Below are 18,266 nucleotides of genomic sequence, written 5' to 3' on the forward strand. Positions count from 1 at the left end.
AAAGAAGCATTCCCATACTTCATACTATCTACAAAAGTTAACTCGAAATGGATTATTTAAAAAAAAAAAATGGGACTTTCCTGGAGGTCCATTGGTTAAGACTCTGCACTTCCAAAACAGGGGGCATGGGTTCCATCCCTCTTCGTGGAACTAAGATGCCACATGCTGCGCAGGGCAGCCAAAAAAGAAAAAAGAAAAAGAAATAGATAGACCTAAATGTAAGAGCCAAAACTGTAAAGCTTCTAGAAAAAAAAAATTGGAGAAAATCACAGTGGCCTTGGGTTTGACAAAGATTTCTTTCTTTTTAAAAAAAAAATTATTGAAGTGTATTTGCATACAATATTATATTAGTTTCAGGTGTACAACATAGTGATTTGATATTTTTATAGAATACACATTATACAAAGTTATTATAAAATGTTGACTATTTTCTGCGCTGTACATTACAGCCTTGTGTCTTATTTATTTTATAACTGCCAGTTTGTACTTCCTAATCCCCTTCACTTATTTTGACCCTCTTCCCACCACTCTCCCCTCTAGTAGCCACTGGGTTTGTTCTCTGTATCTGTAAATCTGTGTCTGTTTTGTCATATTTATTCATTTGTTCTATTTTTTAGATTCTACATATAAGTGAAAACATACAGTATTTGTCTTTGTCTGACCTATTTCGCTAAGCATAATACCCTCCAGGTCCATCAATGTTGTTGCAAATAGTAAGATTTCATTCCTTTTCATGGCTGAGTAATATTCCATTATATGTCACATCTTTATCCATTCATCTCCAGATGGGCTCAGATTTCTTAAACATGACACAAAAGGTAAGAAGTACAAAAGAAAAAAAATGGGCTTCAGCAAAATGAAAATGTTTTATTCTGCAACTAATACTATTTTGAAAATGAAAAGGCAAGACACAGACTGGGAGAAAATATTTGCAAAGCATACACTCAACAAAGGACTTGTATTTAGACTATAGAAAACCACGTATAACCCAATTTTTTAAAAAAGGCAAACATCTGAATAATGCTTCACTAGATAAGATATATGGATAGCAAATAAGCATATGAAAAGATTCTCGAAAAACCTCTGGTAAGACTTCTACAGAGAAATAGAAAGTACAAATAAATAGCATAATGAATGAAAAGGGACACATAACTATAGTTACAGCACATATGAAAAAGATAAGAAAACTGTCATCAACCTCATGCCAATAGGTTTGAAAACTTAGGTAAAATAAATTCCAAGAAAAACACAACTTTTCAAAATTAACTCCGGAAAAGTGGAATAGTCCTATAAATACGAAATATTCCAATATATTAAAGAAACTGAAATAGTAGTTTAAAATTTTCCCACAAAGAAGTTATTTTTTAAAGAAATCCTTATATGGAGATATACGTAATTCTGTATGTATGAGTCAATATAATGATTGTTTTAAAATACTCTCCCACCCCCCAAAAAATGGGAGAGAGATGAAACAAAAATAGCAAAGCTGATAACTTATGTAAGCTGAAGGATGGCTATATGGGGGTTAATTACACCATTCTCTCTAATATTGAGTGTGTCTGAAAATGTTCATAATGAAAGGTTAAAATAAATAAATAAAATCTTTTGCAGAGAAATCAACAGCCACAGTCAATTTTACTGGTGAGTTTTACCAATCTTGCAAGTAATATATCATTCCAAATTTACATAGACTCTTCTGGGGAATAGAAAAGGGGGGATTTTTCCTCAAGTCATTCTATGAGGCTGGTACAACTTTCATACCAAAATTAGGCAAGGCCAGGGGGATGGGGAAGAAAAGGAAAACTACAGCCATTTTATTTACAAATACAGTTGTAAAATTTCCTCCTAAAATATCAGTGAATCAAATTCTACAATGTAACACACTGTGACCAAGTTAGGTTTATCCCAAGAATACAGGACGGTTTACTATTAGGAAATCTACGTCATACTTGGCATTAACAGATAAAGAAGAATCTTCTCCATAAATACAGGAAAAGCATTTGATAAAAAATCAACACCCAGGGAATTCCCTGGCAGGCCAGTGGTTGGGACTCAGCTCTTTCACTGCTGGGGCCAGTTTCAATCCCTGGTAGTGGAAATAAGATCTCGCAAGCCTCACGGTGCAGCCAAAAAAAAAGAAAAAATCAACACCCATTTATCATAAATGCAGTAAACTAGAACTAGAAAGGAGCGTCCTTAACTTGGTAATAGATATGTACCAAAACAAACAAAACAAAAACAAAACTGAATGTAACCTAAGGACAAGAACTGTAAAAATATACTCTGTATTTAATCACATTATTGGTGGTAGAATTGGTATCATTATTCTGAGTGTTTTGTGTATAGTATGAGACAGACCAAATGAGTAATTGTCTGGTATCACTGAGAGATTTGTTTTTATTGTAGTAAAATATACGTAATATAAAATTTACCTTTTTTTTTTTTTTTTTTTTTTTTGCGGTACGCGGGCCTCTCACTGTTGTGGCCTCTCCTGTTGAGGAGCACAGGCTCCGGAGGCGCAGGCTCAGCGGCCATGGCTCACGGGCCCAGCCGCTCTGCGGCATGTGGGATCCTCCCGGACTGGTGCACAAACCCATGTCCCCTGCATGGGCAGGCTGACTCTCAACCACTGCGCCACCTGGGAAGGCCCAAAATTTACCATTTTAACCATGATTAAGTGTACAGTTCAGTGGCACTAAGTATATTTACTAACAATGTTGTGTTAGTTTCTGCTGTTCATTCTTTTTTAAGGCTGAATGATATGCCACTGTATGTATATACCACATTTTGTTTCTCTGTTCAAGGACATCTGGGTTGCTTCTACCTTTTGGCTATTGTGAATAATGCTGCTATGAACATTGAGTTCCTCTTTTCAATTGTTTTGTATATATACCCAGAGGTGGAATTGCTGGATCATATGGTAATTCTGTTTAATTTCTTGAGGATTACTCTTTTCCACGGCAGCTGCACCATTTTTCATTCCCATCAGTGATGTACAAAGAAACCACTTTCTCCACATCGTCGCCAACACTTGTTGTTTTGTTTTTCTGATAATAGCCATCCTAATGAGTATGAAGTAGGATTTCAGTGTGACTTTTCTTTGCATTTCCCAGATAGCTATTATGTTGAGCATCTTTTCATGTGCTTATTCGCCATTTTACATCTTCTTTGAAGAAATGTCCATTCAAGTCCATTGTTCATTTTTTATTTTTTATAAATTTATTTATTTTGGCTGCACTGGGTGTTCGTTGCTGCACTGGGGTTTTCTCTAGTTGCGGTGGGCAGGGGCCACTCTTCGTTGTGGTGGGCGGGCTTCTCATTGCAGTGGCTTCTCTTGTTGCGAACCAGGGGCTCTAGGCGTGCGGGCTTCAGTAGTTGTGGCTTGCTGGCTCTAGAGTGCAGACAGACTCAGTAATGCACAGGCTTAGTTGCTCCTCGGCATGTGGGATCTTCCCGGACCAGGGCTCAAGCCTGTGTCCCCTGCATTGGCAGGCGGATTCTTAACCACTGCATCACCAGGGAAGTCCCATTGCTCATTTTTTAAATTGGGTTGTTTGGTTTTTCTGATTGTTGAATTTTAGGAATTATTTATGTATTCTGGCCAAAGATGGAACAATTTGAAGTTCAATAAAAATTGTAATAGATTAAAGCACATCAAATATGCTTAAATCCATGCATTCATTAAGATATTTTTAAATGCTTACTAATCAATTTTAGAGGATGTTAAAGAACCAAGGCATTATTCTGAAAACTGATAAAGAGAAATTCTATACTCTAAAAAAATCATTTTTAGGTATATATCCAAGAAAATTCTGGATACATGTGTAACAGGAGACATTCACAGGAATGTTCTTAACAACACTGTTTATAATAGCAACAAACTGGAAACCCAAATGGCCATCCTCAGAATGAATAAATAAAAAACTGTGGTACATTTACAGAATAGTATACAGCAGTAAAAAACTGAATAAACTATGAAACAGACAAATATTAGTAAGGTGTTGAGTGAAATATGCAAATAACAAAGGACAACAAATAACATGATACTCTCTTCATGGAAGTTCAAAACTAAGCAAAACCAAACATGACATTGTGTAGGCATGTATACGTGAGTACAATATTTTTCTTAAATTTTTTTTTTCTTTAGAAAAATCAAAGGAATAACAAATACAGAATTCTGGATGATGGCATGCTAGACACAGGGATAAGGAGGGGATGAACAGGTGAGGACACGTGGGTAGATGTTAAGTCCTGTTGGTGCTCTATCCAGCCTCTTGAGTTTTGCAGTGGGTACACTGGAATTCAACATATTAATTTAAAAGTTAAAAGTTATACATGTATAAATTTTTAAAAGAGGATCATGCCAGGATCAATGATCATTGATCAATGATCATTAATCAAAGGTTATAGGTTTCCCTGGTGGCACAGTGGTTAAGAATCCACCTGCTAATGCAGGTGACAAGGGTTCGAGCCCTCGTCCGGGAAGATCCCACATGCCCTGGAACAACTAAGCCCGTGTGCCACAACTACTGAGCCTGCGCTCTAGAGCCCAAGAGCCACAACTACTGAGCCCAAGTGCTGCAACTACTGAAGCCTCGCACCTAGAGCCTGTGCTCTGCAACAAGAGAAGCCACTGCAATGAGAAGCCTGAGCACCGCAACAAAGAGTAGCCCCTGCTAGCCGCAACTAGAGAAAGCCCGCGCAGGAACGGAAGACCCAGCGCAGCCAAAAATAAATAAATAAATAAATAATTTTAAAAGGATTATAATTAATCCATTCTGTCGTCCTGACGTCTGCCTCCTCATAAAAAGTAAGGTGACTTTTCTAATCCGGGCAGCCACATGAGAAACTGAAATGAGTGGGAGGGGTGGTAACTGTTTTCACTTTTCTCTTCCTGTTTTTTTAGAGCCTGGGAAAGAAAGTCAGAATTTCCAATCTTTTCCAATTCCCACATGATTCCCTAATTTAGAACGAACTTAGAGAAAATAAAAAGTCTTCCTCCATCTGGGGAAGACTCTGCCGCCTGCCATGGAGCATCCTCACTCTGGGATGAGGAAGCCGCCTTGGGGGGTGGGGGGGCGCGGTGTTCTAGGCCCACCCTCACCCCGCTCGAACGTGCCTTGGGCTTGGCCTTGGGGGAGGCTGAGCTCTGCCCGGACCGCTGCACCCCTGGCGAGGAGTTACAGGACGTTTAATTAGTGGGAATGCTTTGGGAGACGGCTGGACCCCAGGAGGAAGCCCTGGGGAGACAGGGGGCGGGACGTGACCCTGAGGGTTCAAGCGGCCCCTGGGGGTCCCGGACCTTCTAAAACAGAGGCGGCAGGTTGCAGAGACGAGGCTCCAGAGATTTACCTCTGGGTGCCCCCTGCCCTCCCATTGCCCCCGAGGGCCGGCAGTGTGGGTGATCTTAAACAGATGAGCCTGGGCCCGGCTCGCCTGTGGGAGCGGACGCGGCGCGGAGCCTCGGGCCACCCTAGCGTGCAGCAGGATCCGCGAAGCCCACGATCCAAGCACTGCCAGGTGGAGAGGTCCGGGCATTTCCCTTTCCCCTCCTTGCAGCCAGATTGGGGAGGACGGGAAATTAAAAAGTGCTTCTGCGGCAACAACCACCGAGAAGCACTGAGCAGCACTTTTATCGACTAGGAAACCGTGAGGAGTTCAGCCACCTGGCCTTTGAGGGCAAAGCAGGCCCGAGACCGTCCCTGCGCAAGGCGGGCGGTCGAAGCCCGGCAGCCCTGGCTTTGCTCCAGACCCGGCTCGGGGTGACATCACCAAACTCCTCGGATCGGAGGAAGGGGGCCCCGAAATCCCCTAAAAACATTGTGAGTAATCGCCGGCCCCGCCCTCCAGGCGGGGCCCGAACTCGGGGACGAGCCGAGCCGCCCCGCCAGCCCCGGGAGCGGGCCCCAAGCGAGCAGCCTCTCGGTGCCCCGCGCAGCGCGCACTGGCTCCCGGTCCACAACAGCGTCGCCACGCACAGCCTCCCGGTCCTCCGCGTGGCGCTCACTCGCCCCTTACCCTCGCGAGGGGCGGCGGGGGCGGCGGCGGCGGCGACCCAGCGCGCAAGCGCGGTCGGATTCCCGGCAGTGACGCGGCGGCGGGCGCGCGCAGCGCATTTCCGCCTCTGGCGAATGGCTCTGCTGTAGCGCGCGCCGCGGGCCCAGCTGCGACCCCGGCCCCGCCCCCGGGACCCCGGCCATGGACGGTGAGGGCGACCTCTGACCCCGCGGGGTGGCGGCGCTGGGGCCGCCGGGACCGCGGCGGGAGCCCCTGCGTCGCCTTCCGACCCTTCCTACGCCGATGGGCGCTGCGCAGGGAGCGGCCGGCCGGATGGTGGCGCGGGGCGGGGTTGGGCGTTCGGGGGTCTGACTCAGTTTCCCCTCTGGGTGTGGGGTGTGGGGGGAGCGTTGACTCGGTTTCCCCCCGGGGTCCGGGGGGGCAGTTCCGACTTAGTTTCCTCGTTAGGGGGGAATGTATCTGACTCAGTTTCCTCTCGGGTTGGGGGGTGAGGGTGCCCTCCCTTGGTTTAACTTATGAAAATAGAAAAGACCCTGACTCAGTTTTCCCTGGTGGAGGGAGGCCCCATCCCCGGCTTCCCTCAGGAAGCAGGTGCTTCTGGCTCCTTTACCCCTGCCCCTTAGTTTCCCTGCAGGTTCCAGGTGTCAGGCCCCGACTCCGTGTCCCTGGGAAGGGGCCTGGCTCCATCTCCTCGCTGTGGGGAAGCAGGCCTTCCCTGGTGAGGACAGGATGTGGGCTTGTGCTGACCCTTGTCTCCCTCTCCTTTCAGACCTCTTTCCCCTCATCTTCCCCGCGGGTAAGTGGGCCATCCTTTCTCAGTGGGTTGGGACGAGCTCCCCAGGGCCAGGGGCAATGGGATCAGCCGTCTGATGGGGGCTGGCCTGCATGTCCCCCACAGAGCCGGCCCAGGCCTCCGGCCCCTATGTGGAGATCATCGAGCAGCCCAAGCAGCGGGGCATGCGCTTTCGCTACAAGTGTGAGGGCCGCTCAGCAGGCAGTATCCCAGGCGAGAGGAGCACAGATACCACCAAGACCCACCCTACCATCAAGGTCAGCACAGCGCCGGGTGGGGGACATTGAGTCAGTATGGGAGGGACTTGCGTTCAGGCCCACACAGTCTGTGTCTGGGAGGTGAGCCTGGAATTTCTGAGCCTCTAGGGTTCTCTCTGTACTTTGGACAGATCAATGGTTACACGGGGCCAGGGACAGTCCGCATCTCCCTGGTGACCAAGGACCCCCCTCACCGGCCTCACCCCCATGAGCTTGTGGGGAAAGACTGCCGGGATGGCTTCTATGAGGCTGAGCTCTGCCCGGACCGCTGCATCCACAGGTGAGCTTGGCATGGGTGGCAGGGGTGGTGGTGAGGCGGAAGGCGGAGAGGCGGGGCAGTTGTGTAGCTGTTACAGTGTTACTCCTTTCTGGAGGGAGGACAGAATTCCTCACTCCTTGCTCTGTCCCCAGCTCTGCAAGCAGATTCTTTTGTCTTGAAATTGTCTGTGTCTCCTCTCTCAAACGGAGAGGAGCTCCTTGTGAGCTCCATGGAAAAGGAATGGGTCCCTGCTCACCTCTGAACCCCTAACCCCTGTGGCTGGAAAGGCGAGTCGCTCAGTGTCACATCTCTCATAGCGAGAAAGAAAACCACTGAACCACCGGTCTCCCCTGAAGCTTACATACTAGTTGACAGAGGCAGGCCATAAATAAATATACAAATAACTAAACAAGATACTGTTAGGGAGTCACCATTTCAGTGATGGAAGTAAAGCAGTAATAGTTTGGAAGAAGAGCCTGAGGTGGGGGAGGCGAAGGAGCCGGTCTCATTTCTTTGGATTGGGAGGTCAGAAGGGCCTCTCGCAGGTAAGACCTAAATGTGGGAAAGCAGAGAAGCACCGAAGGAACACGCCCAGCAGAATGAATGGGTGCAAAAGCCTTTGAAGTGGGAATGAGTTTCATGTGTTTGGAGAAGGGAAAGAAGCCCCTGTGGCAGAGGGTAGGGAGCCAGCAGGGACTGCCACAGGGGCCAGGTGCCAGGGCACAGGGCCTTGTCAGCCAGAGTAGGGAGTGGCTTTCACGGTGGCATGGTTGGGGACCATTCAAGGGGCTTAAGCACGAAGTGCTCACCTGGCGAGTGGGTGGGGGAGAACGGGCAGAGTGGGCAAGGCAGGAGGGCCCATGCTCTTCTGGAGACAGTGGGACTGATGCCCGGGGGGGCCTCAGCTTCCAGAACCTGGGGATCCAGTGTGTAAAGAAGCGGGACCTGGAGCAGGCCATCAGTCAGCGCATCCAGACCAACAACAACCCCTTCCAAGGTGAGGGCGGCGGCGGCAAAGGCCTGGACCTGCCTGGAGCACCTCCAGCCTCTGTCGCCCCGAGGCCACCTTCCCCTCATCTGTCCCTCGCTGGCCAAGACCCACAGTACAGATGGAATCTTGCTGTTTACCACTGGGGAAAGAGACCCGGAGAGGGGACATAGGGAACGTGGCATCCAGGGTCACAAGTGGAGTCAGTGATGGGTCTAGAACCTTCTCTTCCTCCTCTTCTAGGGCTCCTACCGTTTCACATGCCCTCAAACAGCCCTCCCAACCCAGAGCTCACCCCTGCACACACACACGTCCCGCTCCATCCCCTGCCCAGGCTCGCCTGACCATCTCTTTTTCTGGCAGTTCCCGTAGAAGAGCAGCGTGGGGACTACGACCTGAATGCTGTCCGGCTCTGCTTCCAGGTGACGGTGCGGGACCCGGCAGGCAGGCCCCTACGCCTGTCGCCTGCCCTCTCTCATCCCATCTTTGACAACCGTGAGTGGCCAGGGAGCTGCAGGCAGGGAGGAGGGGTGGACCTGTGAGGAGGAAGTGGGGGCGGGCACGGGGGCCTGCAGAAGTTGCTCTGGCTTCGTCCGGTCATCCAGCGGATTCGTCATCTCCTCTGTGCCCAGAACTGTGCTGGCTGGAGAGACGAGGCAAAGAAGACCCAGAGCTGCCCTCGAGGTGCAGCTTCCAGGCTGGCAGGGAGTCAGATGGGAGACAGGCATTTCCAATACGTGATAAGAGGGTGGTATGCCCAGAACTGTACTAATGACTCCAGGAAATGAACTCCCAGAAATGAGATAATGTTAGAGAGTAATAAGTCAATGATGAAAGCTCACAGGAAGTTCACAGATGAATGGGGCCGACGTAGATCAACTGCAGTCTTTAATTAAGTAGCCAGCAGGATGAGTGAAAATAAAAGGCCTTTGGAGCCCCGAGGCCCAGAAACCAGGATGAACCGGGGGGTCAGGAGGGAAGGGTTCATTGCCAGGGTGGGTATGAATGGGCCTTGAAGATTGCTTGGGTCAGGTGGAGAAAGAGGAGTTGTGATCCCCTTGGTTCACATTGGACTGTGAGCTCCGTGGGGGCAGAGACGTTTGGGTTTTGTGCGTGGTTGTATTCTTCAGGCCTAGAACAGAGCTGGGGACAGAGTAGGTGCTAGTAGATAAACAGTTGCTGAATTGGTTGGGGTGAGGAGCCAGTGGGAATGGTCGGACCTTGGCTGCAGAGGTACAGTCAGCAAGCTCTGGACAGCCTAGGCTCTGGGCTGGGCAGGAGCCTTGCATTTCCTGCAGGTCAGCCCAGGAGACCTCCGGTGGTTCAGGGCTTCCTTCCTTATTCCCACACCCTCAGGCGCCCCCAACACTGCCGAGCTCAAGATCTGCCGAGTGAATCGGAACTCCGGGAGCTGCCTTGGGGGGGATGAGATCTTCCTGCTGTGTGACAAGGTGCAGAAAGGTACATACCTGGGAGGAGGGCTGTGCTCTTTGGATCAGGAGGTGAAGGGCAGGGCTGAGCAGACATGGGGTGAGTGTCAGGGGACTGGTGTAGACACTCCCCCAACACCTTGGGGACAGTAGGGCGATGTATGTCCAGAGATAAGTAGCAGCAATTGTAGGGGGTGGCGGGCTGGGTGAGCTGAGCGCGGTGACCCACGAAGCCACCCCATCTCTGGCAGAGGATATCGAGGTGTATTTCACGGGACCAGGCTGGGAGGCCCGAGGCTCCTTTTCACAAGCTGATGTGCACCGGCAAGTGGCCATTGTGTTCCGGACGCCCCCCTATGCGGACCCCAGCCTGCAGGCCCCCGTGCGCGTCTCCATGCAGCTGCGGCGGCCTTCCGATCGGGAGCTCAGCGAACCCATGGAATTCCAGTACTTGCCAGACACAGGTACCCAGCTGGGGAGGGTAGCAGCAGGGCTGTTGGGCTCCAGCCAATGGGAGTGAGGCCAGGCCTGGATGTGGCAGCTGTAGGTGAGGGTCAGAAGCTGGAGTCGGGCGGGGATTTACACAGTAATCAGATTATCTTTCTTGCCTCATTTAATAGTAACGATACCCAAGACTTACGGAGCTCTTATTACGGGCATGGCCCTATTCCAGGCATATCAGCGAATTACCTGATTTTATTCTCTAATGAACCTTTTGAGGTGGGAGTGAGCATCTAACCTGCCTGAGGTCACATACTCAGTGAGTCGGCAGACGCAGACCTCATTTGAACCCAAGCCATCTGGCTCCAGGGTCCTGTTGCCACACCGGATCTCTCTTATCACTACCACACAGCCATGGTTTGGTCAAGGCTTTCGGGTATCTGATCAAATAGGAATAGCTGGAGTGATCCTTTATTCAAAGTCCATCATCCAGCCTGAGAGTGTTTCCTGCCCTGGGAACTGTCTAATAGAGTCTAGAAAACAACCCCCAAAACGGCCATCAGTTCATTCCACACATAATCACTGAATGTCCACTTGGTGCCAGGGCCTGTGCCAGGTAATCTGAATACAAAAATGAATGAGACATGTGCCCTGCTCTTTGGAAACTCAGGCACATGAGGAGGACACGCATGCAAAACAGAGCCTTAAGTTACAGAGTAACGTGCGAAATGGAGGTGTGTGCAAAATACCGTGGGAGCTGGAGCCGGCTGCCTGGAGGAGTTGCCATTTGAGTTGGAGAAAGACCCAGAAGTGCATTTTCTAGGCAGGTGGCGCAGCATCTGGAAGGGCACGGGTGTAGGAGGGTGCCCGGCACAGCACATCTGGGGACAGCTTCGAGGGGGGAGCTGATGTGGGCGGTGAGCAGGCCCCGGCAGGAGGGCTGGTTTTCTTTGTTTGTTTTGTTTTGTTTTTGGCTGTGCCACGTGGCATGTGGGATCTTAGTTCCCGACCAGGGATCAAACCCTTGCCCCCTGCAGTGGAGGTGCAGAGTCTTAACCACTGGATTGCCAGGGAAGCCCCAGAAGGGCCTTGAAGGTTGGACTCTAGGCATTCATCCACGGTTGCATCCTAAGGCAGTGGGGAGCCACCAAAGGTTTCTGAGCAGAGAAGTGACACGAGCAGATCTGGAAGCTCGCTTTGGCAGCAGCGTGCAGAGGATCTGAGACGGGAGACTCGGGGTGGGGAGGCCATTTTGGAAGATGTTTTGGTCATCCTGGGAGAGGAGGCGCCATGTGAACCTTGCAGAGGGAGTGCAAAGCGAGCCGGTCTCACCTACTGCTGGCCTCCTCGGGGACTCAGCCCCACGGGCCCTTTGCGTACAACACACAGCAAGCCCAGTCCCCCTCGGGACCAGTGTTCTAGCTGTTGCGTCTGCTTGGAATGCTCGGCCCCCAGATCTTCACGCGATGGGCTCACACCAGTGCTTCCCTGGACACCTTTAAACTAGATTCCTTGATCTTCTGGTGGTGTTACATCACCCTGTGCCTCCCTCAGAGCTCCTATCACTTGTATGTGGTTGTGTCTTCGCCCCTTTGTCATCAGGATGCCAACTTTGGGAGCAGGAACCTTGTCTGCTTACTCAGGGCCATATCCCAGTGGCTCAAACGGAGGCTGACACGCAGTAGGTGCTTGGTAAATATGTGTCTAGGGGCTGAATGGTAGGGAGTGAGAAAGGAAGATGCTGAGGATGTGTCCAAGGTTTGGGGACAGGGCAGAGAGGTAGGGAGGGAACACAGAAGGAGAAAGAACCAGAACCAGGTGTCTGAGGTGAGATGGTGAGGTTGGCTTTGGACTGTTGGCGTTGATTCCTCTGGGGTTATCCAAGTGCAGCAGTAGTTAGAAAGTTCTGAAAGCTTCAGACTGAACTCTGAAACCATCAGAGAGAAGATTAAGAGTCTGTTGAAGTCTTAAGCTGGTCTGTCATGCCTGGGCTGCCCCAGAGAGCAGAGGGCACAGTGCCAGGCCTGATCAAGGCTGGAGGGGAACAGGGATGTCAGCTGTGCCCCTGACTTGGGAGTACCTGTGTGGCCTTCAGAGGGCAGATTGAGCTAACAGCGGTCTTCTCACAAAGCCATGGCATTCTTAAAATTGTTTTGTTTTGTTTTGGCGGCATTGGGTCTTCGTTGCTGCGTGCGGGCTTTCTCTAGTTGCAGCGAGCAGGGGCTACTCTTTTTTTTTTGCGGTACGCAGGCCTCTCTCACTGTTGTGATCTCTCCCGTTGCGGAGCACAGGCTCCAGACGCGCAGCCTCAGTGGCCATGGCTCATGGGCCCAGCCGCTCCGTGGCATGTGGGATCTTCCCGGACCAGGGCACGAACCCGCGTCCCCTGCATCAGCAGGCGGACTCAACCACTGCGCCACCAGGGAAGCCCGGGGCTACTCTTCATTGCAGTGCGCGGGCTTCTCACTGTGGTGGCTTCTCTTGTTGCGGAGCACAGGCTCTAGGCAGCACGCTGGCTTCAGTAGTTGTGGCACATGGGTTCAGTAGTTGTGGCTCACAGGCTCTAGAGCACAGGCTCAGTAGTTGTGGGGCACACACTTAGTTGCTCCGCAGCACGTGGGATCTTCCCGGACCTGGGATCAAACCCGTGTCCCCTGCATTGGCAGGCGGGTTCTTAACCACTGCGCCGCCAGGGAAGTCCCCATTCTTACAATTGTTGAGTGTCACAGAGTGACACAGCTCTTCTCATTGGCTGAGAAGGTTTGGAGAAAGGGTCTTCGGGAAGTTTGTCCCGTCACCTACCTCCCAAGGGTCCTTTGAGAGCTTTGGGGGTCCAACTGGGGAGAGTAAGACCCGCTTTTCTCCACTACTTTCCCAGATGATCGTCACCGGATTGAGGAGAAACGCAAAAGAACGTATGAGACCTTTAAGAGCATCATGAAAAAGAGCCCTTTCAATGGTAAGAGGGGCAGTGGGAGAATTAGAGAGAAGGCGGGGGAAGGGGGACCTTGGGCGCCATGAACTGACCCAGACTTCGCCTCACAGGACCCACCGACCACCGGCCTCCGACCCGGCGCATCGCTGTGCCTTCCCGCAGCTCAACTTCCGTCCCCAAGCCACGTAAGGATTTCCTTAAGGTTGCCCCACCAGAACTATAGGCTCAAATCTGTTCAGTGCGTGGTTTAGACCCATTCTGGGAGGGAGATGAGCAGTCAGTCTCAGCAGCAGACGTCTGAAGGCTGCTCTCTGTTGGGCTCCTGTTTCTCAGGGCCTGAGGCCTAGTTGCCTGTGTCACAGCCATCAGGGAAGCGGTGAAGATGCAGATTCCTGGGCCCCTAACAGACCTGTGGAATCAGAGGCTCTGGAGGTGTGGCCCTGGAACCAGCAACCTCTTGGGGATGAGAACCCCTATGCCAGTTAAACCCCACGTTGGAGACCTTGGAGACCTTGAGATACAGAAGTTTCAAAAATGCACAGTCTCTGCCCCCAGCTCTCCACTGAAGTGGGGCAACAAGAAAAACACCTCTGAAGTAGCAAAACGTGGCTCAAAGAAGAACGACGACCCCCTGCTTACTGGGTGTTGCTGGGGCCCAGGCCCACTTAGGGCTTGGTCTTTCAGCTGTATGATGAGGTTGCGCCAGCTCTGACAGCGTCCCTTCCTCTGAAAGGCTGTGAGAGTTTTGTGGGCTAGGGTAGACAGGGAACCTCCAAGGAGCTGCGGCTAGAGCTGGACCTTACAGGCGAGGGCAGATTGCATTAAGAGGAGGGTGCTAGGGTGCTGGCCGTGACCGCACAGAGAAGGACTGACCTAAGCAGTCTTGACAGCAGCTGGGGTCCAGAGGCTGGGGTGGGCCTCTGAGGCTTTCTGTGACCCCTGCCTCTCTGTTTCTCTTTCCAGCTCCCCAGCCCTATCCCTTTACACCATCTCTCAGCACCATCAACTTTGAGGAGTTCTCCCCCATGGTCTTTCCTTCTGGGCAGATCCCAAGCCAGACCTCGGCCTTGGCACCGGCCCCTGCCCTAGTCCTGGCCCAGGCCCCAGCCCCTGCCCCAGCCATGGCATCAGCCCTGGCCCAGGCCCCAGCCCCTGGCCCCGTCCTAGCCCCAGGCCTTGCTCAGGCTGTGACCCCACCTGCCCCCAAGACTAACCCGGCTGGGGAAGGGACACTGACAGAGGCTCTGCTGCAGCTGCAGTTTGACGCTGATGAAGACCTGGGGGCCCTGCTCGGCAATAGCACAGATCCAGCCGTGTTCACAGACCTGGCATCCGTCGACAACTCTGAGTTTCAGCAGCTGCTGAACCAGGGTGTACCCATGGCGCCCCATACAGCTGAGCCCATGCTGATGGAGTACCCTGAGGCTATAACTCGTCTGGTGACAGGGTCCCAGAGGCCCCCTGACCCAGCTCCCACTCCCCTGGGAGCCTCTGGCCTCACCAACGGCCTCCTCTCAGGGGATGAAGACTTCTCCTCCATTGCGGACATGGACTTCTCAGCCCTTCTGAGTCAGATCAGCTCCTAAAGGGCAGGGACCTGCCCTGCCCTGCCCAGAGCACTGGGTTGCAAGCCCTCCCAAAGCAAGCACTTACGGATTCTGGGGGGGGGGGGGGGTGTTCTCCAGCTGCCCCCTACTTCTTTGGGTGATGTCTTTCTGGGGAGGGGGGTGCATTTTATTCTTCTATTGGCAGTAGCTGTCTCTCTCTTTTTGGAGGTGCTTAAGCAGAAGCATTAACTTCTCTGGAAAGGGGAGAGCTGGGAAAACTCAAACTCTTCCTTCCCTTATCCTGATATTCAGCTCCAGTCTCTATAGGGAATTTTGGGGTCCCTCAACCCCACCCTCCAGCTTCTAGTACTCTCCTAGAGAGAGGGACAGGCTGGAGCTATGGCCTTTGAGGCCACAAAGCCTTATTACCAAGTGTCTGCCTCAAATCGTGGGTTCACTTACACCTTGAGCCAAAATAATGCCCCTGTTACCAGCCCCTGTGTGGTGCTGGCGTTCTTTGTGCCAAACCACCAGCATTTGAGGGGCTGGCCCTCCTACCCTGCAGAGGGCTCTGCCAGCTCTTTCCTTGCTGGGCTGTGGTTGAAGGGAACTGGTGGGATAGCACTGGCCTTCTCCAGGATCCAGGGAGGTTCTCTCTGAGACTGCTCTGTTCCCCCTTTTCTCAAGTGCCTTAGTAGTAGGGCGAGTTGTTTGGAGGGTCAGGGGGAGAGCAGGCTGACTGCTCTCCAGTCAAAAGGCTCAGTTTTTAGTGAAGAATCAAAGCGTTTATAGACTATTGCTTTTTCTACTCTGAACTAATAAATTCATTGCCAAGCTGGCCAGAGATTTGCCTTCTTTCAGCAAACAGCACACTCTTTGCTGGTCATTTCAGGCTGGACGTTGGTGATACAGAGTTGGATGAATACGTTGCCATCCGGGAGCCTGCAGTCCGAGGATGCCTGTGGAAACCCCTGGATACCAGCCGGTGGATGAGAGCAGTCAGCCAGGGGGTGGGAGTGGGTGGAGGTCCCAGCCTAGTGAGAGCCCGGTAGGGCCCAGCAGCTGTGGGGATGGAGCATTTTCAGGAAGGGTTTCACAGAGGCCACGCTAGCTTCAGGTCTTACATCAACAGAGGAGGGTGGATTTCGCAGAGGGACTAGCCAGCGTTTGTAGGTGAGCGGGGTAAGAGAGACGACGTTGAAAGTTTCGATGGGGTCATTCTGTGAAAGATAAAGAACGCGGGGCTAAGAGGTTTGGATTTCATCCCTTAAGTGGATGAGGGAGTGTTTGCATGTGTTGGGGACGGGGAGGTGCCAGGTAAAGGTCTATGCTTTGACACCTTGCCCTGGGAGCACCGAGGAAATCTTAAATCCGAAGCCGCCGTTCCACCACCGCGCGCGCCCAGGAGTCCTGAACAAAAACAAATCGACTTCTAGAGGGACTAGAACTGGACGTACTTCCGGCTTGGGCCGACGCACGCGCAGTAAAGCAGGGTCGCCAGAGGCCGTGGACCGCTAGGGCCTGCCGTCGCTAGTGCGCATGCGCAAGGATAGCAGTCTACAATAGAGACGCCAGGTAATGCGCTTTAGGAAAACCCATCTTGAGGCCGGTGGCGTCGCAGGGTTTTGCGGGAGGGTGAAGGCAGGAGCAACCGGGTTTCAGTGGGACGTGCTGCGAATCTACCGAGTCCCCTGGGAACACAGTAGGCCCAGGGGGCAGACTCCGATGGACGGTGTCTACGAGGAAAGATGCCAGCTGGCGGCGGAATGTTGGCGAACCGGAAAGCATCGAGCGAATCGTGCTTTGCTCCAGGCTCTTGTTCAGGGGGCAGGGTCTGAAGCAGGTGGACCACTCTGGGACCAGGCCAAGCTGTACTTACGCGCGAGGGGCGGAACCCGAGCATGGTGGCCAGGTCAGGACCCCGGCGAACCTGCCGGGGGGGGGGGGGGGGGGGGGCGGGGGGCGGGGCGGTGCTTGGGGAGGTGGGGCTTGATGGAGCAACGGCGCTGTAAATGGGGCGAGGGCGAGCGCCAGGAGGGACCTGGCAGGGTGAGAAGGCTAACCAGAGGAAACTGATGGCAGAGCTGCCCGCAGTGTGGCCAACCTGAGACCCAGAGGGGAATGAGCGAGCCCAGGTCCTCCAGCCCAGGCTGTGCCTCGCTCTTGGCTTTCCCAGTGTCCTGAAGTGACATCCCGTGACCCCCAGAAGCCCTCTCACGGTCCTTCCCACACTCCCTGAGTGACCTCATCATGCTCATGGCTCACCAGTCCCAAATCCTTGTCTCCAGCCCAGACTTCTCTCTCCAGTGCGCCAGCACACTGGACATCTCACACTGACATCCCTCAGGCCTCTCAAACTCTCCGTGTTCCAAAGAACCCCAGCCAGCCCCAGGCTGCCCTTCCCCCTCCCCGTCTCAGCCTTGGCCTTACCATCCTTCAGGGGCTCCAGCCAGAAACCTGGCCACCACCGTGGATTCTGCATCTTCTCCCCTAGCAACTCGAGTCCACCTCCTCACTGGGTCCTGGCAAATGTGCCCAGTTCCTCTCATCTCCACTGCTGTCACCTAGTTTCAGCCACCACCTCTTCCACTGGGGCTGCTACTACAGCCTCCTCCCTGGCCTTGCCTTCCCTGTAGCCGAAGGGCTCTGACACCCAAATCACATCACCCTCCCTTTGAACATCTATCACACCAGAGCCTTCCACCCTGCACTGTGAGGGCTCCTCACTACAGTCCACCAGGTGAAAGCTGGGACACAGTGCTGGGAACTGCTAGTCCAGGAGCTCTAGTGCACCCATTCACAGCCCTTTCTGATTCAGCTCCAGCCTCCTTGACCCTGGGTCCCTACGTAGGCTGACTCCAGTCCAACAGGCCCCCCAGACTGGTTCTACCCAGGATCCCTTTGCCTTCTCTGCCTGGTGAACAGGACACTGAGCCTTGATTTTATTTTTACATTTTGGCCACACCTTGCGGCACATGGGATCTTAGTTCCCTGACCAGGGATCGAATGTCCCCACATTGAACCTTTAAAACTCAGCCCCAGGACTTCACTGGTGGTCCAGTGGTTTAAAACTCCATGTTCCCAATGCAGGGGGCCCGGGTTCGATCCCTGGTCAGGGAACGAGATCCTGCATGCCGCAACTAAAGATCCCACACACCACAATGAAGATCCCGCGTGCCTCAACTGAGACCCAGGGCAGACAAATAAAAAACAAAAGAACCCTCAGCCCTCACATTACCTCCTCCATGAAGCTTGAGCCCCTGAAGCTGTTTCTCAGAGCCAAGCTCATCCTGCCAAAGCCTGAGTTTATGGACCCCAGGGCCTGAGTCTCAGCAGGGCTGAACTAGGCATGTGATGCTGCGCAAGTCAGTGCCCTGTCTGGGCCTCAGATCCAGAAAACAGTTTAGACACGATTCAAGTTTGGACCTGCTGATGCCACTCACAGGAAAGGGCCCAGCCTGCTGAGGAACAAGGGGTCATGGGCTGGTGAGGAGAGAAGTGGGTCAAGGGCTGATTTCCTCTGGGACATGGAAACATCTCTCAGGCAACTAAGGCAGAGAAGCTACTACCTCTGGAATTGGGGCCTGCCAGATCTGGC

At 52.5% G+C, this 18,266-nt stretch overlaps 1 protein-coding gene across 3 annotated transcripts; it reads left to right on the forward strand.

Annotated features, from left to right (window-relative positions):
- The first annotated feature begins 5,554 nt into the window (after positions 1–5,554).
- Positions 5,555–14,811, forward strand: RELA (RELA proto-oncogene, NF-kB subunit). Of its 3 annotated transcripts, none has more exons than XM_079929515.1 (11): positions 5,555–5,822; positions 6,788–6,814; positions 6,917–7,068; positions 7,200–7,348; positions 8,233–8,324; positions 8,679–8,810; positions 9,672–9,776; positions 9,997–10,209; positions 13,065–13,145; positions 13,232–13,306; positions 14,085–14,811. In XM_079929515.1, exons 3-11 carry the CDS (start codon positions 6,976–6,978, stop codon positions 14,705–14,707), a joined length of 1,563 nt encoding a protein of 520 aa, XP_079785641.1. In that variant the 5' UTR covers positions 5,555–5,822; positions 6,788–6,814; positions 6,917–6,975; the 3' UTR covers positions 14,708–14,811. The 3 variants fall into 3 exon arrangements, with proteins under 3 accessions (XP_079785641.1, XP_079785639.1, XP_079785640.1); XM_079929513.1 differs by lacking the exon at positions 5,555–5,822 and adding an exon at positions 5,858–6,205 and having other exon boundaries at positions 14,085–14,810; XM_079929514.1 differs by lacking the exon at positions 5,555–5,822 and adding an exon at positions 6,247–6,333.
- The last annotated feature ends 3,455 nt before the right edge of the window (positions 14,812–18,266 follow it).

Source organism: Stenella coeruleoalba, assembly GCF_951394435.1.
Source record: "Stenella coeruleoalba genome assembly, chromosome: 8".
Lineage (NCBI taxonomy): Eukaryota > Metazoa > Chordata > Mammalia > Artiodactyla > Delphinidae > Stenella > Stenella coeruleoalba.

Bases quoted from the DNA above. Each gene is read 5' to 3' on its own strand.
- RELA (XM_079929513.1), top strand. The intron at 6,815-6,916 runs GTAAGTGGGCCA...TGTCCCCCACAG, and splicing joins TCCCCTCATCTTCCCCGCGG to AGCCGGCCCAGGCCTCCGGC. The intron at 13,146-13,231 runs GTAAGAGGGGCA...TTCGCCTCACAG, and splicing joins GAAAAAGAGCCCTTTCAATG to GACCCACCGACCACCGGCCT.